Here is a 20,833-nt window from a genome sequence, read left to right on the forward strand (position 1 = left end):
TTTCAGTTGGGGGAAAGGGAGTTCTTCAGATACGCCCAGTTAAAACACGCCCTTCTAGCAGTTATGCCGGAGGGTGAAAAGATCCCTGAATCTTCCCCGTTAGAGGACAGGTTGCTGGACGGCTACATGCCCGACAGCGCTATCTCACTGACCTACAAGAAACTGATTAACGTCCGTACGGACCTTCTTCTGGGGGTGCGAGATCAGTGGACCCGTGATGGAAGTGAATTGGACGACGAGGATTGGCAGTGTGCGGTCTCGTCTCCGAAGGAGGTGGCAATTCCGGCCAGACTGAGGCTGGTACAATTGAAAATCCTACATAGGGTTTATGTCACTGGCCCCCGACTGATTCACATGGGCCACTCGGAGGATGGTCTCTGTCGAAGAGGGTGTGGTTCCCTAGCGACCTTCATGCACATTATATGGGAATGTAGGGCGGTGGCTGCATATTGGAAGCGTATACACATAGTGATGGGTGAAGTGACTGGAGTTGACTTGCTGGCTGAAGCCCGGCGCTGTCTGTTAAATGTGTGGGGCCCCACGGATTATACCAGTTCTCAGACTCAATGGGTCACTCTAGGCAACATGGTGGCAAAAAGGGACATTGCACAGAAATGGGGAGCGGCTCTGCCCCCCACAGTAGAGATGTGGAAGGCTAACATGGACTGGTGCATGTTCCGGGAGAAGACGGTGTATGTTGCCAGAGGTAGGCCCAAACAATGGAATAAGATTTGGGGGCCCTGGAATGAGTATAGGGGTGATATCTGCCTCCCGCCGGACACAACGCCCTCAGAGGAGCAACTGTCCCCTTAGCCCTTGACTCCGGTGAATTACTGGTATGCAATGTCCTGTCTTCCTTGCCCCCCCCCGCCGATATCCATGTATGTGAGCTGTTCACGTGTCTTATTCCGCATATGGGCCCATCCTTCCCCTGAAGTGGGGCGATGCCGCATTCATGTTCCTTTGCCTTGCCTTCTTGCACCGTTATAGGTGCCTTTCGGTTATTACACTGTTTTTTCTCTTTTTCATAAAATAAAATAAACCTCATATGATTTTGTACCGTATTTTGTGTGCACCACTTATGCTACGTAACGACTTGCTGCCTAGCCTCCGGGATGTATGGCTGAATAGCTGTGTACTACTGTGTCGTAAATAAAGGTTTTCCAAAAAAAAAAAAAAAGACTGTCTTGATTCACACGGACAAAACCACCACAATGTTCTATCTCAACAAACCGGGAGGAACAAAATAATTTCCGCTAAGCAAGCTAGCACAACAGATCTGGCAATGGGCAGTCCCTCAAGCAACCAATCTGCAAACAATACATCTACTTGGAGTATACAACATAACAGCTGATCTTCTGAGCAAGCAAAACATCTGTGCTACAACAAGTGGGAATTGAAGCAAAACAATACAATACATCTTCAAACTCTGGGCAACACCAGTGATAGACATGTTTGCAACAATACAGAACAAGAAATGCCAGTTCTTTGGCTCCACGTTTTCTCACCACCTTTCAAAGGGGAATGCCCTGTCACTAAATTGGTCAGGGACATTTGCATAAGTTTTTTCACCAACACCCCTAATCCAAAAAGTACAAGATAGCCGGGGACAAATCTAATTCTCATTGCCCCACAATGGCAGAGACAGACCTGGTATTCAAGTCTCCTAGAACTGCCCAGGGGACAAATAATCAAACTCAGAGCAGACAAGGACCAGTTGACAATGCAACAGGGCCAAATCTTGCACCCGGAACCAATGATGCTACACTTAGGGGCTTGGCACCTGAATACGTAGAGTTTGGTCACCTCAACCTGCCTCAACGAACAATGGAAATTTTGAAAGAAGCAAGAAAACAAACTACAAGAAAATGCTATGCTACAAAATGGAAGCATTACACCACTTGGTGCACAGCTAACAATCAAATGAACTCAAACAAAACACAAGAAACATCTAATTCATCTCCTAGACAGTCATATCAACTACTCAACCATACAGGTACATCTCGCTGCCATCGTCACATGCACCAGGGAAAAAACATGCAAAAGTTTCTTCACAAGACCTGTCATAAAACGATTCCTAGAAAGATCTAATAGACTTGCTCCCCCTAGAACAGCTCCATTCCCCATGTGGAGTCTAAATACAGTGCTCCCGCAATTTGACAAAACCTTTCGAGCCGTTGCAGAAAGCAGAACTCAAACACTTTACTTTGAAAACAGCTTTTCTCATTGCCATTACATCCTTACGAAGAGTGAGTTGAAAGCGCTAACCATACAAGAACCATACATGCAAATCCCGAAGGACAAAGTTATTTTAAAAACAAACCCACAGTTCCTACAGGACAGAACATACTTCAACACCTAAGGTCTTCCTCTTGCCACAGCCTCCCTAGGATGGGAGAAACCGCTATGTAATCTGATGTACAGCATGTGAATCCAGAAAAGGATTCATGCTGCAAAACGAAATGGTTACTTACCAGTAGGAGTAGTTTTGCAGCTTGAAGAATTTTCTGGATTTACATGTGACCCACCCGACCCCCCCTACAAGGAATACAAGGAATACAAACGGGTGAGGAAACAAGTTATAATGATTATCGAAGGATCCATCTAAAGGACTATGGACTAAAAACACAGAGAGAAACAAGCATTGGAAATGCAATAGGTCTCGCACCATTAGAGTTAGTGCTTTTAGAATTGTTTATGGGTTTTTTTGTAAATGTTTAGCATTTTTGTTTCCTGTAGCCAATGCTAAAGTATTACAAATAAAAAAAGCCATAAACATTTCTAAAAGCTCTAACTGAAATGGTCTGAGAACTATTGCACTGTGTGAGGGTGAGTGAGGGTGAGTGAGGGTGAGGGGTTGAGGGTGAGTGAGAGTGAGGGTGAGTGAGGGTGAGGGTGAGTGAGGGTGAGGGTGAGTGAGGGTGAGGGGTTGAGGGTGAGTGAGAGTGAGGGTGAGTGAGGGTGAGTGAGGGTGAGGGGTTGAGGTTGAGGTGTTGAGGGTGGGTGAGGGTGAGTGAGGGTGAGGGTGAGTGAGGGTGAGTGAGGTGTTGAGGGTGAGTGAGGGTGAGGGGTTTTGGGTGAGTGAGGGTGAGGGGGAGTAGTTGAGGCTGAGTGAGGGTGAGTGAGGGGTTGAGGGTGAGGGGTTGAGGGTGAGGGGTTGAGGGTGAGTGAGTGAGGGTGAGGGGTTGAGGGTGAGTGAGGGTGAGGGTGGGTGAGGGGTTGAGGGTGAGTGAGGATGAGTGAGAGTGAGGGTGAGTGAGGGGTTGAGGGTGAGTGAGGGTTTGAGGGTGAGGGGTTGAGGGGTTGAGGGTGAGTGAGGGTGAGGGTGAGTGAGGGTGAGGGTGAGTGAGGGTGAGGGGTTGAGGGTGAGTGAGGGTGAGTGAGGGTGAGTGAGGGTGAGTGAGGGTGAGTGAGGTTGAGGGTGAGTGGGGTTGAGGGTGAGTGAGGGTGAGGGTGAGTGAGGGGTTGAGGGTGAGTGATGGTCAGGGTGAGTGAGGGTGAGGGTGAGTGAGGGTGAGGGTGGGTGAGGGGTTGAGGGTGAGTGAGGGTGAGTTTGAGGGGTTGAGGGTGGGTGAGGGTGAGTGAGGGTGAGGGGTTGAGGGTGAGTGAGGGTGAGGGTGAATGAGGGTGAGGGGTTGAGGGTGAGGGGTTGAGGGTGAGTGAGGGTGAGGGGTTGAGGGTGAGTGAGGGTGAGGGGTTGAGGGTGGGTGAGTGAGGGTGAGGGGTTGAGGGTGAGTGAGTGAAGGTGAGGGGTTGAGGGTGAGTGAGGGTGAGGGGTTGAGGGTGAGTGAGGTTGAGGGTGGTTGAGTGAGGATGAGTGAGGGTGAGGGTGAGTGAGGGGTTGAGGGTGAGGGGTTGAGGGTGAGGGGTTGAGGGTGAGTGAGTGAGGGTGAGGGAGTGAGGGTGAGGGGTTGAGGGTGAGTGAGGGTGAGTGAGTGAGGGTGAGGGGTTGAGGGTGAGTGAGGATGAGTGAGAGTGAGGGTGAGTGAGGGGTTGAGGGTGAGGGGTTGAGGGTGAGGGGTTGACTGACTGACGGTGGCTAAAAATGAGCCTGGGCTAGCGAGAACAAATTCGAAAACATACCCAGCTGTAAGCCATTAGAGTCTACAACAATTTAACAATTGCTTTCTCTCAGACAACGATCATCATTTCTCATTAGCGTACCGCGCCTAAAGCAACAAAGAGACATGATTTGGGAACGTGCTAGAAGAAACGCGTCATGGTTAGGTCCAAGCTACGTTACACAATGAAAACGAACGTTAAATTAAGAGACTGGAATACCACAATATCCTGTCATATTTTCCCGTCAATTCAATCACAAATGTGCAACTGTATCTTGGTATTAATGTTAATGACAACAGCAGATGGTAATTGGTCCCAGCCCCGGGCATTGCCGCATTTGGACAACAAACCTTAAGAACCGAGTGGTGAGGCGAGGGGGGTAGGCGCTCTCACGGTGAACTCAACCGTGCGCGACATGCTGCGTGCCTGACAGAGGCTCCCGCGCGCTGTCTCTTTTCTGAGCCTCCAGGCAAGGAGGCGGGTCAAAGTTCAGGACAAAGAGAAAACACAACGGAAATAAATAAGGCACTGGAAAGCATTCGCCAGGACATCGCTTTTTTCAACATCACGGTGCATGCTTTTACACTAGTCTACAGATTGGGCTGCATTCGATGGCTTTAGTAACACTGCAACCAAGTAAGGCAAAATAACGAGTCATGTTTGAAGTAGCCCATAGGAAGAGCGAGTCCAAGGGCTTTAGCAGGGGATGTGAACACATCAGAGCGTTTAATTGTAAGAATGCTCAGACTCGTTAATGGTTTACATTTTATAGGTAAAATAAAACAAATGCAGATTATGGTGCGACCACGATGCATGATTGGTTTGGGGTTAGGCTCCTTTAACTGGAGGAGGGAGGAGAAATGCGTCTCGGCCGGAGCAGGGGGCGGAGCAGGGAGAGCGGGCTTCACACGGCCGGCCGGTCGTGAAACTGAAAGCATGGCCGGCCGGCCGGCCGTGAAAGCCTTTGATGCCGCAGGGGGTGGAGCGGCACCAGCTGGGAGAGTAGGCAAGGCAGGCGGCTGGGGGCATGTGCACGCGCATTTAAGCTCAATGCGCATGCGCATTGAGCTTAAATTTCTCGTGCACTGCAAGGAATCGCCACGATTCCTTGCAAGTTGGGGATAAAGAGTGGATAAGCCACCATAGACTCGCAAGCTCGATGCGCATGCGCATCGACAGGCGAGACCTAAAAAGATTCCGAAAATCGCTCAACGACCTCCAGGGCGCCGTCTGACTTCACACAGGGCGGACGTACAGGGCGTACTGGCACCAAATGGTGGTCGACAATGCCCAAAACAAGAAGAAAAACAAATATTCCGGCCCCAACCACTAGATTGTGGAATAATGCACAGCATGTGAATCAAGAAAAATCTGAAAGCTGCAAAACTACTCCTACTGGTAAGTAACCATTTCGTTTCTCAACATGAACATTATAAGTACTGCTGCAAGAACAAACTTCATGTTGAAAGGCAGAATCTAGCAATGGCAATCATAATATTTCGAAATTAGCAAGTCGGAGAGTGCGCACAGCCTAAGGTTTATCACGATTCATATATAAAGTAATCGAAGTGTATAATGGTTGGGTGCTCCCACAGGTGGCGTGTCCGTCCTAGCACGTCAATGCTGATACACATGAATAAGTGCACCCACGATTCAATGGATGCATCCCTGAGGCAGGGCACACCTTAGGTTCTTGAAAGACCAAGACTCCAATTATTTATGAACAGTCAGTTTGCAGTTTTTATTTCCAATGTATTCATTTAGATTCATACGTTATCAAAGTTCAATTCCCATAAATTCCATACAGTTAAATTTCACTTGTGGAAGTGTATCAATGTTCTTAAATGCTCCAATGCATTTCGGGCTAAGGAGCCCTTCGTCCGGGAGCTCTACAATACAAAATATAGCCTTAAATAAAATGCCAAAAAGGCCATCCTGCCTTATAGTCATTATCTAAGTGAATAGTAACCAAAATTCCAAGTCGCAAAAAAGGTTAAAGGCATCCAGGATGTGAAGTAGGTAACATGCTAGATAGTGCTCAAATTGGGCGTAATCAGTGAAAATATTGCATGCATTCAATAAGACGCGTTAGGCTCAACAAGCTCGATAGAAATGTGCTTCGTAGAAACCAACCCAAATACCTGTTTGCAAACTCCAAAATAGATTATCAAAACTCTGTTTGCAATATTGTGGTTAATATACCAAACTCAATAAATCTTTGTGCATTATGTTCTGAATTTTTTTTTTAAGTCTGCATATTTATATCAAACCTAGAAGTAGATCGTAGGTCACCAAATCAAATTTGATGGCATTCTATCAAGCAGTTTTTGCTGTTCAATTTTTCAAACGTTTCCCCTGGGACTTCTTAGCACCTCAACTGATCCCCTTGACCAATCTTCATGCATCTTTCCAAGCTCATACCCAAGTGCACACAAACTGTGATGAAAATGCTATGCAAATTTGTCAAACAAGGCACTGTTTATAGCAATTATAGAAGTGCTATTCTTTGGGCTGTAGTGTCATCACAATTTCTGTTAATTGCAGTAACAGCTTAAAAATTCATTTCACATTTGCAACAATGCAAGGAGATGTCTGATTTTCTGTCCGCTTCATCAGGGAAATCACTCTGACATGGTAGTAAAGTGCTCAAAGCCTTCAGTGAAATCAATGCTCTCTTTATGCTGCTGACATCATATCCTTGTTTCTGATCTAGTCACAAGTTGGCCGAAGATACATGATATTTAATCAATAACACAATCCCAACTTCAGAACCAGCATTGCAGGAAAGTACCTAAAAGTTTTTCAAAACTGAATGATGCTTCATATTTTTGGAAGAAGGAATTGCTTCTAGATCGACTCTGATACCTAGTATGTCCATTTATTGCTCATTTTTTTTTTTTTTGAAAATCTTTTTATTAGCAAAGTTTCAGAGCAACAATAGAGTATAGACATGCTTATACACCATTAATGTTTAACTTCGTTGCACACGTATGCGGTTGCTCATATCAAGTATATAGGCATGATAAATTCGATTTTTCATTTTGTCGATGAATCATTACAACTAACCAACCCCTTCCTTTCCCAACCCCACCCCCCACCCTGCGAGTTCCCACCCTTCACTCTCTAACTAGGCATATGATCGAAATATCGTTATGCGGGTCACACTTTAGTCATTTACACACAGTTAAGGTCAATACACAGTCTGGTTAGGCAGTGGAATGCGATAAACGGGTACGATCTACCCGTGTAGTCTCATAGTGCACTGCAGGTACTATTCGTGGTAGTGCATATGATGGGCGCAACCGCACCCCATGTGGCTATTCACTAACATCCTCATCATCACTGTCATTGCCAGCCTCAAACACCCCTAATGTGTCAAACCATTCCAGTGAGATAGGTGTCTTGCGGAGTCCCCTACTCTCTTCCCTTTGTAGTGCCTCGCCCTCAGCCTTACCCCAACGTACAACTTCCGCCCTCCACATGTCAGGGTTGGGCGGTTTCGATGACTTCCATCGCATCGTGATGGCACGCTTAGCCAACAACAGGGCCAGATCCGAGAAGCGCGCCGCCACGGTCCTGGTGCGAGTCGATGGACCTAGCCCTAGGAGCATGTGTTCAAGTGTAGGTGATCGGGTCAATGTACCTGCCTTCTCAAGTGAGCCATGTACAGTGGTCCAGAAATACCCCAACTTGGGGCATTGCCACAACATGTGTACCAGAGACGCGTCGCCTGCATCACACCGGGGACAGTTGCTCTTGGATGCAGGGAACATCATATGTAAGCGGTGTGGTGTTAGGTAAGCTCTATGTAGCACCATCAGTTGGATGAACTTGTATTTAGGATTTCTAGCCACCTTTCTGGGGAATTGCAATATGCGCTCCCATTCCTTATCCCTTAATGGCCTCCCAATATCCGCCTCCCAAGACGCTCTTAGTGGTGCCAGTGTAAGCGCCCTCCCCGATTTAATGCTAACAGTGAGCCACTTAGTTAGATGGCCGCCCGTCCCCATGAGGTACAGCATAGTGACTAGAGGATTTGCAATGGGTTCCTGTCCGTCGGGTGACCAGGTGTGCGAGATATAATGTCGGAGACCGGCATGCAGGAGAAAGGAGCCGCCGGGTATGCCCTGCATGGTTTTGAAGTCTGCGAAGGACAACAAGTGCCCCCCCTCAAACAGGTCACCCACATGTGTCACACCCGCGTCATGCCAGGGCTCCAGCAGAGTCGTTGTAAGTGTGCCCGGGCCCAGTGGTATGCCCAGGAGTGGTATTGTGGGGGCATAAGGTGTCCCTGCGGACGTGTATTTCAAAGCCCTACGCCAGAGTGTGATCGCCAGTTTGAGTAGAGGCGCAGTGTTTCTAGGCAGATCCGAGCCAGGTAGGAGCAGGAGGTGTATTTTCCCCTTAGCAAGGTCCTCTCGGGTCAGATTAATCTCGTGAAGATTGCGGCCCGCCACCCAGTAAGCCAACCATTGTAGCTGACATGCATAATGATAAGCCCTAAAGTCCGGCAAGCCCATGCCTCCGGAGTTGGAGGGAAGTTGCAACTTAGCCAACCCTATACGCCTGCGGCCATGGCCCCACACAAGTTCTGTGAGCAGTGAGTCGAGGGTCTTGAATGTTACCGCTGGGATCTGAAACGGCAGGTTGGTGAAGTAATAGATAAGACGGGGCAACATCACCATTTTGGAAATTGCCACTCTACCGGGTATGGAGAGCGGCAACGTAAGCCAAAATTGAACTTGAGCCTTCAGTGCTCTAATGGCCCTCCCCAGGTTGCCATCTATCATCATGTTGGCCTCTCTATATATCTGTATTCCCAGGTAACGGAAGGTGGTTTCCGCCATCTGGAATTCATGTGGGGCAAAAGACAGGGGGGTCGAATCACCCGCATCTACAAAGGCAAATCCGTAGGACTTAGACTCGCTGATGGTGAGGCCAGATATTTCTCGAAACTCCTCAAAAACCTGGGAAATTGGGCCCAGCTCACCCCTCAAATCTCGGAGATATAAGATGATATCATCCGCGTATGCAGAAACAATGTGGTCCGTCCCATGCCGCCGTATACCGTAATGGGGGGCTAGCAGCCTAAGTCTGCAGAGCAATGGCTCGAGGGCAAGAACGAAGAGGAGGGGGGAAAGCGGGCAGCCCTGCCTGGTGCCTCTGGCAATGGCCATGGGGCCCGAGATTTGGTTGGAAGTGCGTACCCTCGCCGTGGGGATTGTGTATAATAATCTGACCCAAGCGAGGAATTCCGGTGGGATCCCATATTTTAATAATGTGGCAAACATATAGTCCCATCGCAGGGAATCAAAAGCCTGTCTTAAGTCCAGGGAGATGCATCCTTCGGAGCCCACGGTCGCATCGTTCCCAAGCATGAGCTGGGCCAATCGCCGAAGGTTCATGGCCGTATTACGGCCTGTGACAAAGCCGCATTGATCCTGATGGACCAAGTGTGGCACATATTGTACAAGCCTTGACGCCAGTATCTTGCTCAAAATTTTTGAGTCAGTATTAAGAAGGGACAGGGGTCTGTAATCGGCCAGCTGTAGACCTTCTTTGGCCGGTTTCAAGAGGGACGTAATCAGAGCCTGCATGGTTGATTGTGGTAGAGAGGCTGTGCGTAGAGCTTCCAGATAAACAATGTGTAGTCGCGGTGCCAGGAGGTCCATGTAAGTGGCGTAGAAGTCGGTTGGCAGGCCATCCGTTCCAGGGGCCTTACCCTTAGGGAGGGTTTTGATTGCCTGTCTGATTTCTGCCAATGTGATGGCACGCTTCAGGTCTTTATTCTGATCTGCAGTAAGCTGCGGGAGAACCAGTTCCGCCATGAAGGACACTAATGCGGGTTCGGACAGGGGTAGTGGGGGGCCATATAGCGCGGTATAGTAGTCTTTGAATGCTGTATTAATCCCCACTTGGGTGGTAGCCAGCTGGCCATAGTGGTCCAAGACTCGCAGAATGGGTTGGCTGATCGGGGAGTCCCGCAGGATGCGGGCAAGTAGGGGGCCGGCTCGGTCGGCCTGTGTGTGCTGCCTGTTCGTGTACTCCCTATAGTCAATAACTCGCAGCTCTTCTAGCAGCTCTGCATGCCTAATACGTGCCTCCTGCAGTGGTGAAAAGGGAACATTGGTACCCGCTGCCTCGTTCTCTAATGATGCAAGTGAGCCCTCCACCTCCTTAAGCTGGCTAAGTACCTCCCGTTTCCTTCCCACCCTAGTAGTCATAGCAGCCCCCCTCAGGCATACTTTGAAAGTGTCCCACTCTACCTGTCGGGAGCTAGCCGTGCCCGCATTCGTGGAGAAGTAGGTATCAATAGTGTCGGAGAGGGAGGACCGGAAGACCGAGTCCTCAAGGAGTTCAGGGTTTAGTCTCCAGGTCGGTATGGGGGCTAGCCTCCTACCCCACTGCCATGTGACCTCCACTGGGCTATGGTCCGAGAACGTTTTCCCCATGTGTTGTGTTTGGACAATCAATGCAGTAAGGGACCTTGAGCAGAACACATGATCGATTCTGGTGTGAAGCTGGTGGGGAGGGGAGAAAAAGGTGTATTCCCTGTCCGTGGGGTGAATGCTACGCCACACATCTGCCAAGTCCCAGCCCTCAGCCCAACTCGCAAGCGCAGCAGCTTGCTTCCTGCTCTCAGTAGCCATTAATGGGGGATGCGACCTATCCAGTAAGACATCAAGTACAGCATTAAAATCTCCCCCTACCACCCAGCGAAGGTCAGCCCAGTCTGCAAGCACCCCGTTGATACTGGACAGAAATCCCAACTGGTTCGTATTAGGCGAGTACATGCATCCCACAACAATTTCCTCCCCATCCAACAGACCCCTCACAAACACATAGCGACCCTCCTTATCCACCCGTTGTTCCAACAATTGGAAAGGAAGAGACCCACGCATCCAAATTGCGGCCCCCCTTGAGAATGCGGAATATGAGGTGGCATAGAGCTGTCCTCTCCACTTCTTTCGCAGTTTCACCGCTTCAGCAGCGTTCAAATGTGTTTCCTGTAAACAGGCAATTTGTGTCCCTCTCCGGTTGAGTTGTGCAAGGATTCTATGACGTTTATGCACTGATCCCAAGCCACGAACATTCCAGGTGCACAAGTGGTAGTTATTAAGAGGTCCCATTCCCATCTGTGTAGTGTGTCAATGTGCAACGACTGGGTGACCCCACATATTCTGCTGTGCTGAAATAGAAGAGTGTCTCGCAAACAACAAACCCCCAAACAAAAAGGTCCCTGAGCCAACGTACCCAGGAGCCAAACCATGGTGTCCAACGTGGGCACAACACAGTCAAGTACGTGTGCATACCGGGGGGTGGTGGACCTCCGACGGTTGGCACTGAACTGTCTGCGTGGGCGTAAAAGCCCACAATATGGTGGATCCCTGCACACTCAACCCACCCTATATGAGGGAAGGGATTTGGCATACGTTACCACTTGAAGGGAAGTAATTGTGTCGTGGCTCAGAACTCCGCCGCCATCTGTGCCGTGATCTTCGGAAAGAGTTGTAGGCTGTCAATTGAACCAGACACTTCAGTATGAGTGTCAGTGGTAACGGTGAGTCTGTCTCCGGATGCTCCCGCGTCGTGGGCAGCCAGGGCCGCCTCAGTGAGACGCTGATGCGTGGAAGATGACGTGGGGTCCGTCGCCTGTTGTCCAAGGGTATGCGCCGCTCCTGTTGCTCCATGAGATGAGTGTCGTCCAGGGCTGTGAGCGTCGTTTCGTCGTTCTGGTGAGCCCCTCCGGGCGTTGCCGTGATGGTCTGTGAACTGGTCCTGTGATGTCGGCGGAGTCAGGGCGACCTCCATCCATTCAGACGCTTCCTCAGGCGAGTCAAAGAAGTGGGACTTGTTGTTATGCAGGATTTTTAGCCGAGCAGGGAACAAAAGGGCATATTTCATGTTCCTGTCCCGCAGCCTGCGTTTCACCCCCATAAAGGTGGACCTTGCTCGCTGTACAGTGGGTGTGAAATCAGGGTAGACCGAGATGGTCTTGTCTTCGAAGCGTATCGGCGCTTCCTCCCTCGCCGCCCGAAGGATAGTGTCACGATCTTTGAAATGGAGGAGACGAGCGATCAGTGGGCGCGGAGGCGCCCCAGCTAGTGGGGGCCGTGATGGCATCCTATGCGCCCTCTCTACACTGTAGAGAGCAGTGAGATCCCTCTGGCCCACCAGCTTCCTTAGCCAATCCTCCACAAACTGTGTGGGGTCTCTCCCCTCGCTTCTCTCCGGAATGCCCAGGATGCGGACGTTGTTGCGGCGGGCCCGTCCTTCCGCCTCGTCCACTCTTCCCCACAGCTGCTTCAGTTGCTTCTCCACGTTTTCAAGTTTCGTGGAGTGTTCCGTTTGTTGCGGGATAATGTCGTCCAGCGCTATTTTCTGCTCCGCCACTCGATCCGCCAATTTGTTGTGGTCCGCCTTAAGTAAGGATAGGCCAGTCGCCATATTGTCTATGCGCGATTCTAGCGCTTCGCGCGTCGCGCGTATTTCATTCAGTATCAGGTCTAGCTTGGCGTCTTGAGAGCCCTTACCGGTCGGCGGGATGATGTCCATATTGGAGGAGGCTAGTGGGTCCTCCGACCCCGTGGACTGCACATCCATTCGGGCGCCCTGGTCCTGAGGTTTGCCCCTCGGCCTGCCCATAGATCTTGTTAGCAGGGTGTCGCTGTAGTAGGGGCAGCCGCTCACCGTGGTCCCTCTGTGTATATGGCAGTGGTTATGGCTCGACCACTATGTGCTGTGGAGAGGCAGATGCAGCGTAGATCCCAGGGCTGGCGAGGCAGTGTAGCAGACCTAGACGAGGCGTCAATGCAGGGTGGGTCGGTGCGCCACTGGTGTCTTGGTGAGGTCCGCCGCGGCGGTGGGGGAGGCAATGGTGACGGGAACCAGACTGCTCCAAAGCAAGGGTATCGCGGCTGCCGAGAGCGCAGTCAGGTCCGGCCTATAGCGCTGTGAGAAGGCGTCAAAGCGCGAGGCACACCACCCCTGTACAGGCCCACACGCCCGTGGGCTGCTGGGTTCCAATGTCTGTCGCCCCGCAAAACGTGGCCGGCTCTGATCCTCTGACTGGCGGAGCCGTGGTCAATGGGGGCAAGACTGCCAGGGACCGAGGGTCTCCACTCAGCTCCCAAGCGGCGACAAGATGGCGCCAGTATTTACCTCAAATCCTGCCAGAACCGCTCCTCGGCGCTGATGTCCTATGTGGGACAATGCTAGCCTGCGGCGCCGGCTGCGCCGCGTTCTCCGCCCGGTCTTAGTACTTTAACCCGGTGGTGGTAACGCCGGAGCCCCGCTGAGCACCTGGGCGGCTGGGGGACAGCGCGGAAGCGCTCCTGCGCCTCGGAGATGCTGCGCAGCAGCGTAGGCAGTCCGTGTTGCAGCAGCTGAGGGGGGAGGGGGGGGGGGGGGCAATGGAGCCTCAGCGGGGGTACCGCACCCTGCGGCACCGGCCAGTGAAGCGGCAGCAGTCCGATCCCGGGTCCCGATCGGACCACGAAGGAGGATGGGGGCAGGCCGGTCAGGCCAGTCACTCGAGGCCGGGGCTTCACCTCGATCTGAAGGCCGCAGCAGGGTCCGTCGACAGAGCTTCCCACAGGAGCGGGCCCGGCGGGGCAACGAGGCACCGTTACACGCCGCTTCTCCCTGGAGACAACCTGGGCAGGAATCAGGTGGGTTGCAGGCAGGGGATCACAGGATAATCAGCTGGTGTTCAGGGCACAGGACGGAGCTGGCAAACTACACGTCCACCATCAACAGCTCCAGGCCACGCCCCCTTCCATTTATTGCTCATAGCAAGAGCTCTTGAGTCTGAAGTCTTGTAGAGTGGCGAAAGCTTATTACATTTCTAATTCATATTTATTAACCTTTGCTTTTGTAAGGTAAGTGTGATTATGTTTTTTTTTTAGGAAGTGAACACTGTCCACCTTGTGTGAATTCTCACTTGAATAAGCCCACCAAACGATTTAGTGATTAAATGGATTTTACAATACAAATTATTATCGGATAGTCACCAGTTTAGAGGCAGAGTAAATTTTTGCCAAACATTTTGAACCAGCCAGCCAATTAAACGGTTTATTGTAGCTTAAAGATGACACATTCTTTCAAATGCGTTAGAAATGTCTGATATTTGAAATTATTTTTGCAGAAATATTTTGGGAAAGTTTTTAACATAATCAGCCAACAATCAACAGCAAGACCAGGATGTATTATTGAGTTGGATGCCATTACACAACTTGTAAGTAGTGTTCTAATTTGCTTCTAGCCTAATTTGTAGGAAGAAGAATGTGATTACTAAACCATGTTTTGTTTGCTTTTAGCATGGCAAAAAAACACAGTTACTTCATGTTTTTCAAGAAGACTTCATATGTGGAAACCATAAGCATAATGACCTAGAAAAAGGCACACCACCAGTCACGGGTAAAGTGCAAATGTAGATGTATCTAATCGTTTATTATGCTTCTGTCTTTATTTGTTAAGTAGCTGACAAATCTGCATTCTTCCTGTTTCCTTGTGACTGTGTTGTGTTTGGTCCTTAGTGGGCCTAAGTGGCCAGGGTTGTGCCCAGACATGGATCCCTTGCTCGCTGTGCCACTGGATGCAAGCTAGCCTGTCTGATGGGTGATACCCCAAAACTTGTCCCAAGATGCTTGTTTCCGGTGCAGGAAGGACCATGCCTGGCAGTTCGGGCTGGACTGTTCCCATGAGGAGCAGGGTCAAGACTGATTTGCATATGGCTGGGTCCAAACTAGGGTGGCATAGTGAGCAAAAGAACAATGGATTAATCCCAGATCTCTTGATTGGGGATGAGTGGTTGAAAAGCCCATCATCTTGTTGTCTTTAATGTCTTTTAATAATGCATTGGTTATGTGAAGATTTGTATTTAATTTTTAAGGATTAAAGTTTCAGGATATGTTTCTCTGCCTAAGGGGGATTTACCATAACCCTGTCAGAGTAGGGTTGTTGACTTGTTGATGTCCCTATATGGGGACTGAGAGAATAGTAACAACTGCTGTGTAACTTGGTGGTTCAGTTACAATAAGTGGAATTTTGTAGTGTGGCTCTAAGGGGAATGGTATTTGGCTAAGGGACCTGATGGAATGCTTGAAGATTTAAAGTTAAATAGTGACAAGGAAAAACGAGAACTTGTTTGTGCCTAAAATCTGCCTGAGTTGTATGTTTTTGTAGAAGGCGTCTTGGGAATGTCCTCTCAATTATAGTTTGTTCATGTATGAGTAAACTATTGTGGCTGGTTATGGGGACTTTACTTCTTGATGATGGATATAGCTGGTCAAGCTTTTAAAAATGTTCAGTTCATCTATTCAAATGCAAACATAAATAACATATTTTTTTTTGCTTTGCCAAGGAAACATTCCAAATGGATTTTCTGAAAAGTTCTACTTGGTGGTGATTGAGTTTACAGAGGAAAACCATTCAATATTACATATGTGGAATTTACATTTGAAGTCCGTTCCTGTTTCTGTGGGTATGTGCCAATATGACAACACTGCAGCATGAGTAACGATTTGCATTTTTTTAAAATAAGTTTAATCTGAAAGTTGATAATGTGATTTGCCACCTCTTAAAACAATACTTTTGCTCCCTTCTAGTTGTGCATTTTATATTTGAAACGTAAACGTTCTTGGACCACCTTCCTCTTTACCATTCCTAACTTCTGGGCCACAAATAAAAATGGAACCAGAAATTGCTTCAAAAGTTAGTATTTCATATCCTTGCTTGCCATTTTTTGAAAAAATATGCACTTCATACTTGTTTAGCTCCCTTCTCTGAGAAAGCATGTGCTTTCACAATTGTTTTATGATCTTCCAAATTACATATCGGAAACCACTTTTCTGCTGTTTAATCTGGCTAAGTATAATGGGTCATCCACTGTTGCAGTACTTAATCAACCTTACCTCTGTCTCTTTCCTGTACAAAGTCTCTCTGGACTTACATGCCATGCAGCCAAAGTAAAGTCATACCTGGCCTACTTTCCGTAGGCGTTGGATTTCATTGGCTGGAAAAAGTCAAGAGATGAATGTAGAGTTACGGACAGGAGGCGAGATCCAGGCTTTACTGATTAGTAGCAAGACAGTCTAACTTGGAGCATCCTGTCCCATATTGTGTCATCCTTTACTACTGCCCTTAGGCACACCTGCAAATCCCCCTGCCCCATTAGTAGTAAATAACCTATTTCATATCTGTATCGTTGCTGACGTCCACAAAACGTCCAATGGGACAGCACCATCTACTTCTTCAGAAGCCCTGGTGACACACAAGGTAGAATTAAATTCAAATTTCTAATAGGTTTAACTAAGACAACATGTCCATATAAGTCAATCAGATTAGAAAAACAATGTCTTAGTAAAAAAATATCATTGCAGTTTTAAAAAGCTAATGCTGCAATTTCATAATCAACTTGAAAAAAGCTTACTGGCAGACCAAGTGAAGAAGTAGTTAGAACAAATATGAAACTTAAACCATTTTATCATTTATGCATTTCCTCAACATTTGAACTATCTAGGAAGAAAAGCTAAATGAACAAAGGCAGGTTTTGCTCTTACCCAGCTCAATTCCTTTCCTTAAATGATAACTTGTGTGTGGAAATATCTTTTTGTTTAACCTCATTAAGCCTTCCTCAGGCAATTCCACAGAGATGCAATTCAAAAGGGACTTCTAACTCATGTTTAGAACACAATTTTTGGAAAATACTGTTATAGAGTGAGCTCGCTGGGTCTTGTAGTAGGTCATTAAGTGACCTTCAATCTATGGAGGCACATGTTCTTTGCAAAGCCCAATTCAAATGTTAAAACTACAACTTCTGACCTCCAGGACAAAGGATTGCATGCCTTATTCTAGATGCATTGCTACTGAGCATTGCAGCAAACAACCCTTTTATTAAAGACTTGCTGTACCCTGCAACGTGTTGCTGTGGCTCAGTCTGGTTAAATGGAAGTGAAACAAGCATTTGCAATGCAATAGGTCTCGCAGCATTAAAGTTTGAGTTATTGGCATTGTGTTTGACAATGCGTTGCATAAAAGTTTTAGCATACTTTGAATTGGTGAACAGTTTGAGTGTGTGCAAGAGTGCTGTTGCTCACAGCTGTTATTATTTACGCAGCTCTAATGATGCACCTCATGCACGGGGCTGATGCAGTTATTATTCACCTCACCACGGGGCTGACGCAGTTATTATTCACACAGCTCTGATGATGCACTTTTTGCACGGACTCACAGCTGTCATTATTCACACAGCTCTGATGATGCACCTCACGCAAGGGCTCACAGCTGTTATTATTCACACAGCTCTAATGATGCACCTCACGCACAGGGCTGACGCAGTTATTATTCACTTAGCTCTAATGATGCACCTTAGGCATGGGCTCACAGCTGTTATTCTTTGCACAGCTCTAATGATGCACTTCACGCACGAGGCTGACGCAGTTATTATTCACACAGGTCTGATGATGCACCTCACGCACGGGGCTGACGCAGTGCCAAGGCAGTGCAGCATCTTCGCTTGCTGCACTGCGCTGCGCTGCATGAACTCTTTGCAAATATACCCTTAGTTAAGTATGTTGCGAGGATTATTTGCGAACATCGCCTAAGGCACCATTAATTAAGAAGCAATCGCCTGATTGCACAGCCGTTGACATGTGAAGTCGCATAGCTCGCCACAACCTACCTGTCAGTCAAAGACGAAGCAGCACACCAACAGTTCCCAGTGAGGCCGAATTGCACATGATGCATGTGCCCAAGGTCACAGGAGGCGTCAGATGAGAGCAGAGAAGACTATAGTGACGGATCGCGCAGTCCAACCGTTTAATACGCGCGTTAATGAGATGAGTGATGTGAGCAGTGGCGGTTTCTCCATATGGGCGTCGGGGCTCCGCCTTCGTTAAATTAAACAAAAGTGCAACATTTTTATTTAATAAAAAAATACCAGTTTTTTGTTGTAAACTTGTCTTCAATAATGATAAAACACAGGGCACACTCTTCCCCACTCACACCGATACTGCTGCAGTGACAATAGCCATTGTGAAGTCTGAATGCATGTTGTCACGTGATGTGAGTGACTCGCCTTGCAATGCATTCTCCCCGGGCAGTTTGAAAGAAGCTTAAGTGTTTGCCGGCTGAGAACCTCACAGCCCTGAAGGCTGTGATGTAATCAGCTCGGCAAAGACTTGGCTTCAGGGTCCAGTCTCCACCCCCTAATGGCGTGGAGGTTAAGTTAGCCACAGGCGTTTTAATACCAAGCCCGATATTGCTAACCCTCCACGTCAATCAGGGAGTGGAGAGCTTGTTACCACACCCCTTTCCCAACTCATTACAGGGCGTGCTGGGACCCACTCTGTGACGAGTTGGGAAAGGGGTGTGGCAGGCGGAAAACTGAGGAATCGAGTCTACGCAGACTCGTGAGTCTGCAGGTTGCTGTTTGGTGTAGGACTGGATTAAAGTTAACTCCAGAGTTTTACCAGCCCAGGTAAGGCCCAGGCGGGCATTTATTAAAGTTATTTAAGCCCGATTACAAGGGCCTTGTGTCACATGCATAAATAAGAGAGAGCGAGGGCCTGATAATTAACAGCTGCTGCTAACTGAATAAATGATTCCTAAACAATTCGAAGCCTTATCATGTTGTGTTTGCCAAAACGAAGCATTTGTATGACGTGTTTCACATTATGTTCATTGACAAACCACAAACTTTTTAGAAACAGACACTGCGCTCTCTACATCAGGCACCCACAAGCATATGACTTACAAAGTTTTAAAAAAGTGCATGACAAAGCTCAACTCTAAAATCAATTCATAGTCAAACATAATTATGCAACACCAAATACTGCCTGCCAGCAGCACTCAGTTTAAGCAAACAGACCTGCAAAAGTCTAATATTTATTCAAGACAAGAATTCCCTTTAGCTCTTTCATTGTGCTTTGGTTCCATTCAAGGAGTGCATTATTAATTACAAGATTAGATACGAGCTTCTCTGAATTCCGCGCATATGCAAGCCTACCAGGAGCTCGGTGTTAATGTGGGCTCAGTCTTTCTCCGAGTGAGTTCCCTAACTGACTCCTGGTGTAACACACACAAACTCAGAACACTCTGCAGCACACATTCCACCTCACAGTCAAGCATGCGCCATTCACTCTACAAGTACCTCAGACCTAGATACCATGACTTCCTTACAAGGAATGTTGTATACCCAGGCCACAGTCAAGGCACCTATAGGACTGAATGTTGACAAGGGCCGAGGGAGTGCCCCCCTCCCCTCCACCAGGCAGCAATGCTGGTGTTACACAACACGTTTTGCACTCAAAAAAATACCAGCTTCCTGATTGGTCAGCACGGGTTACGTTGATGAGCAGTCAAAACCGAACAAGCATCGACCATTTCGCAGCAAACAAATTAGCAAAGGAGTTATTTGAACCCTTTCTCTTCCGCCTGCTGGAAACACCGACTCACCCTCGCCCGTTCACCTCTCGTGCTGATGCATTGTGGTGATTACATCTCGACAGGTGCTTGAGCGCTTTACAAATGCACCCAACATAGCCTCTGTAAAACCGGCTCAGGTAGTAAACATGTGTAATTATTTAAATTAGAATTCGATTCAGGGCTAGCCTAACAAACACTGCCTATTCTATCGGAGGGTGCTTATTTTGTCAATGTGTGCTTAAAACTGCTTTCTTAAGCGCTCTCGGTTGTGCAGCCACCGGCGAAAGAAGTGGAGCGTTTGCATTGAGGAAGAGAACGGGACAAACCGGGAAAAGAGATGGCCAGATGGTCAGCAGGCGCAACACGCCCTCCATCAGGATGGTGAAGCAGAGTGCGGTCAGGAAGACAGCGTTGCTGAGCGCGCCCACCACCTCGGCGCGCGCGTAGCTGAAGGTGGCAGCTGGACCGCGCAGCACCCGGTGGATGCCATTACTGAGTTTGTGCGCACGCAAAACGAAACCTATCGTGGGGCGGGACTTCCGTTTTGTGAAGCCCGTGCCCACGGAGTGCCTGGAGGAGCAGTGGTGACGCGGGGCTCGAATGCCCGAGGGAGAGCCCCGCGGTCGGAGGCTGCACAAGTCCGGAGTGCCGGTGAGCGGGGAAGAGGTGGGGGGTGCCTGTATTTGTGCGTGTGTCTGTGTGTGCGAGGGGGGGGGATGTCTCTCCGTGTGTGAATTTGTGCTTGTGTATGTGTGTGCGCATGCGTGCAGGGGGAGGTGTGCCTGTATATGTTTGCGCTTCCCAGGAGACAGCCACGGCGATCGCGTTCGCGCGCCGATCGCCTTTTGCGAGATGCGCGCGGCCAGGTGCTGTCTCCTGGGAAGCAGAGTCAGTAACAATAGATCTCGGCGAGTACAGCGCTTATGCGCTGTATCGCTACAAGACCTAAAAAGGAGTAGGCTCACATTTCTAATATGTTGAATTTTACAATGCTTCTGGGCACCCAATATGTTTTTGTGACTATTGTCATGTGTATATATAAACACGCGCTGTGTTGCAAAGTGGACCAACTCCTCCCTGCTCCCTCCACCCATTTCCCGGTCTGCCATCCTGACAACAATTGTTCATCCTAATATAGATAGACTATTGTCCCTATGCGTCCCTTGTAGTTTTTGCGCAGCAACCAAATCTATAACGTCTGTTCGGCCTTTCGATTAGAAACACTCGTGTATTGGACTCGCACATATTCTAATCACACGTTGTGTATATATAAACATGCGCTTAATCGAATCCCACGTTGTGTCAACATTTCAAATCAATCGGTGAAGAACTTTCAGAGATT

The 20,833-nt window shown here is 48.5% G+C and overlaps 1 protein-coding gene across 2 annotated transcripts in view; it reads left to right on the top strand.

The window, feature by feature from the left end:
• The window catches only part of DMXL1 (Dmx like 1), a 2,236,090-nt gene that overhangs the window by 803,131 nt on the left and 1,412,126 nt on the right, over positions 1–20,833 (top strand). For both annotated transcript variants that reach the window (XM_086961064.1, XM_086961065.1), the window contains exons 14-16: positions 14,210–14,299; positions 14,382–14,481; positions 15,428–15,547. In XM_086961064.1, coding sequence (XP_086817190.1) covers positions 14,210–14,299; positions 14,382–14,481; positions 15,428–15,547 — 310 coding nt within the window. The remainder of the gene's footprint in view (positions 1–14,209; positions 14,300–14,381; positions 14,482–15,427; positions 15,548–20,833) is intronic.

Source organism: Lissotriton vulgaris, chromosome 3_1 (assembly GCF_964263255.1).
Source record: "Lissotriton vulgaris chromosome 3_1, aLisVul1.2, whole genome shotgun sequence".
Classification (NCBI taxonomy): domain Eukaryota; kingdom Metazoa; phylum Chordata; class Amphibia; order Caudata; family Salamandridae; genus Lissotriton; species Lissotriton vulgaris.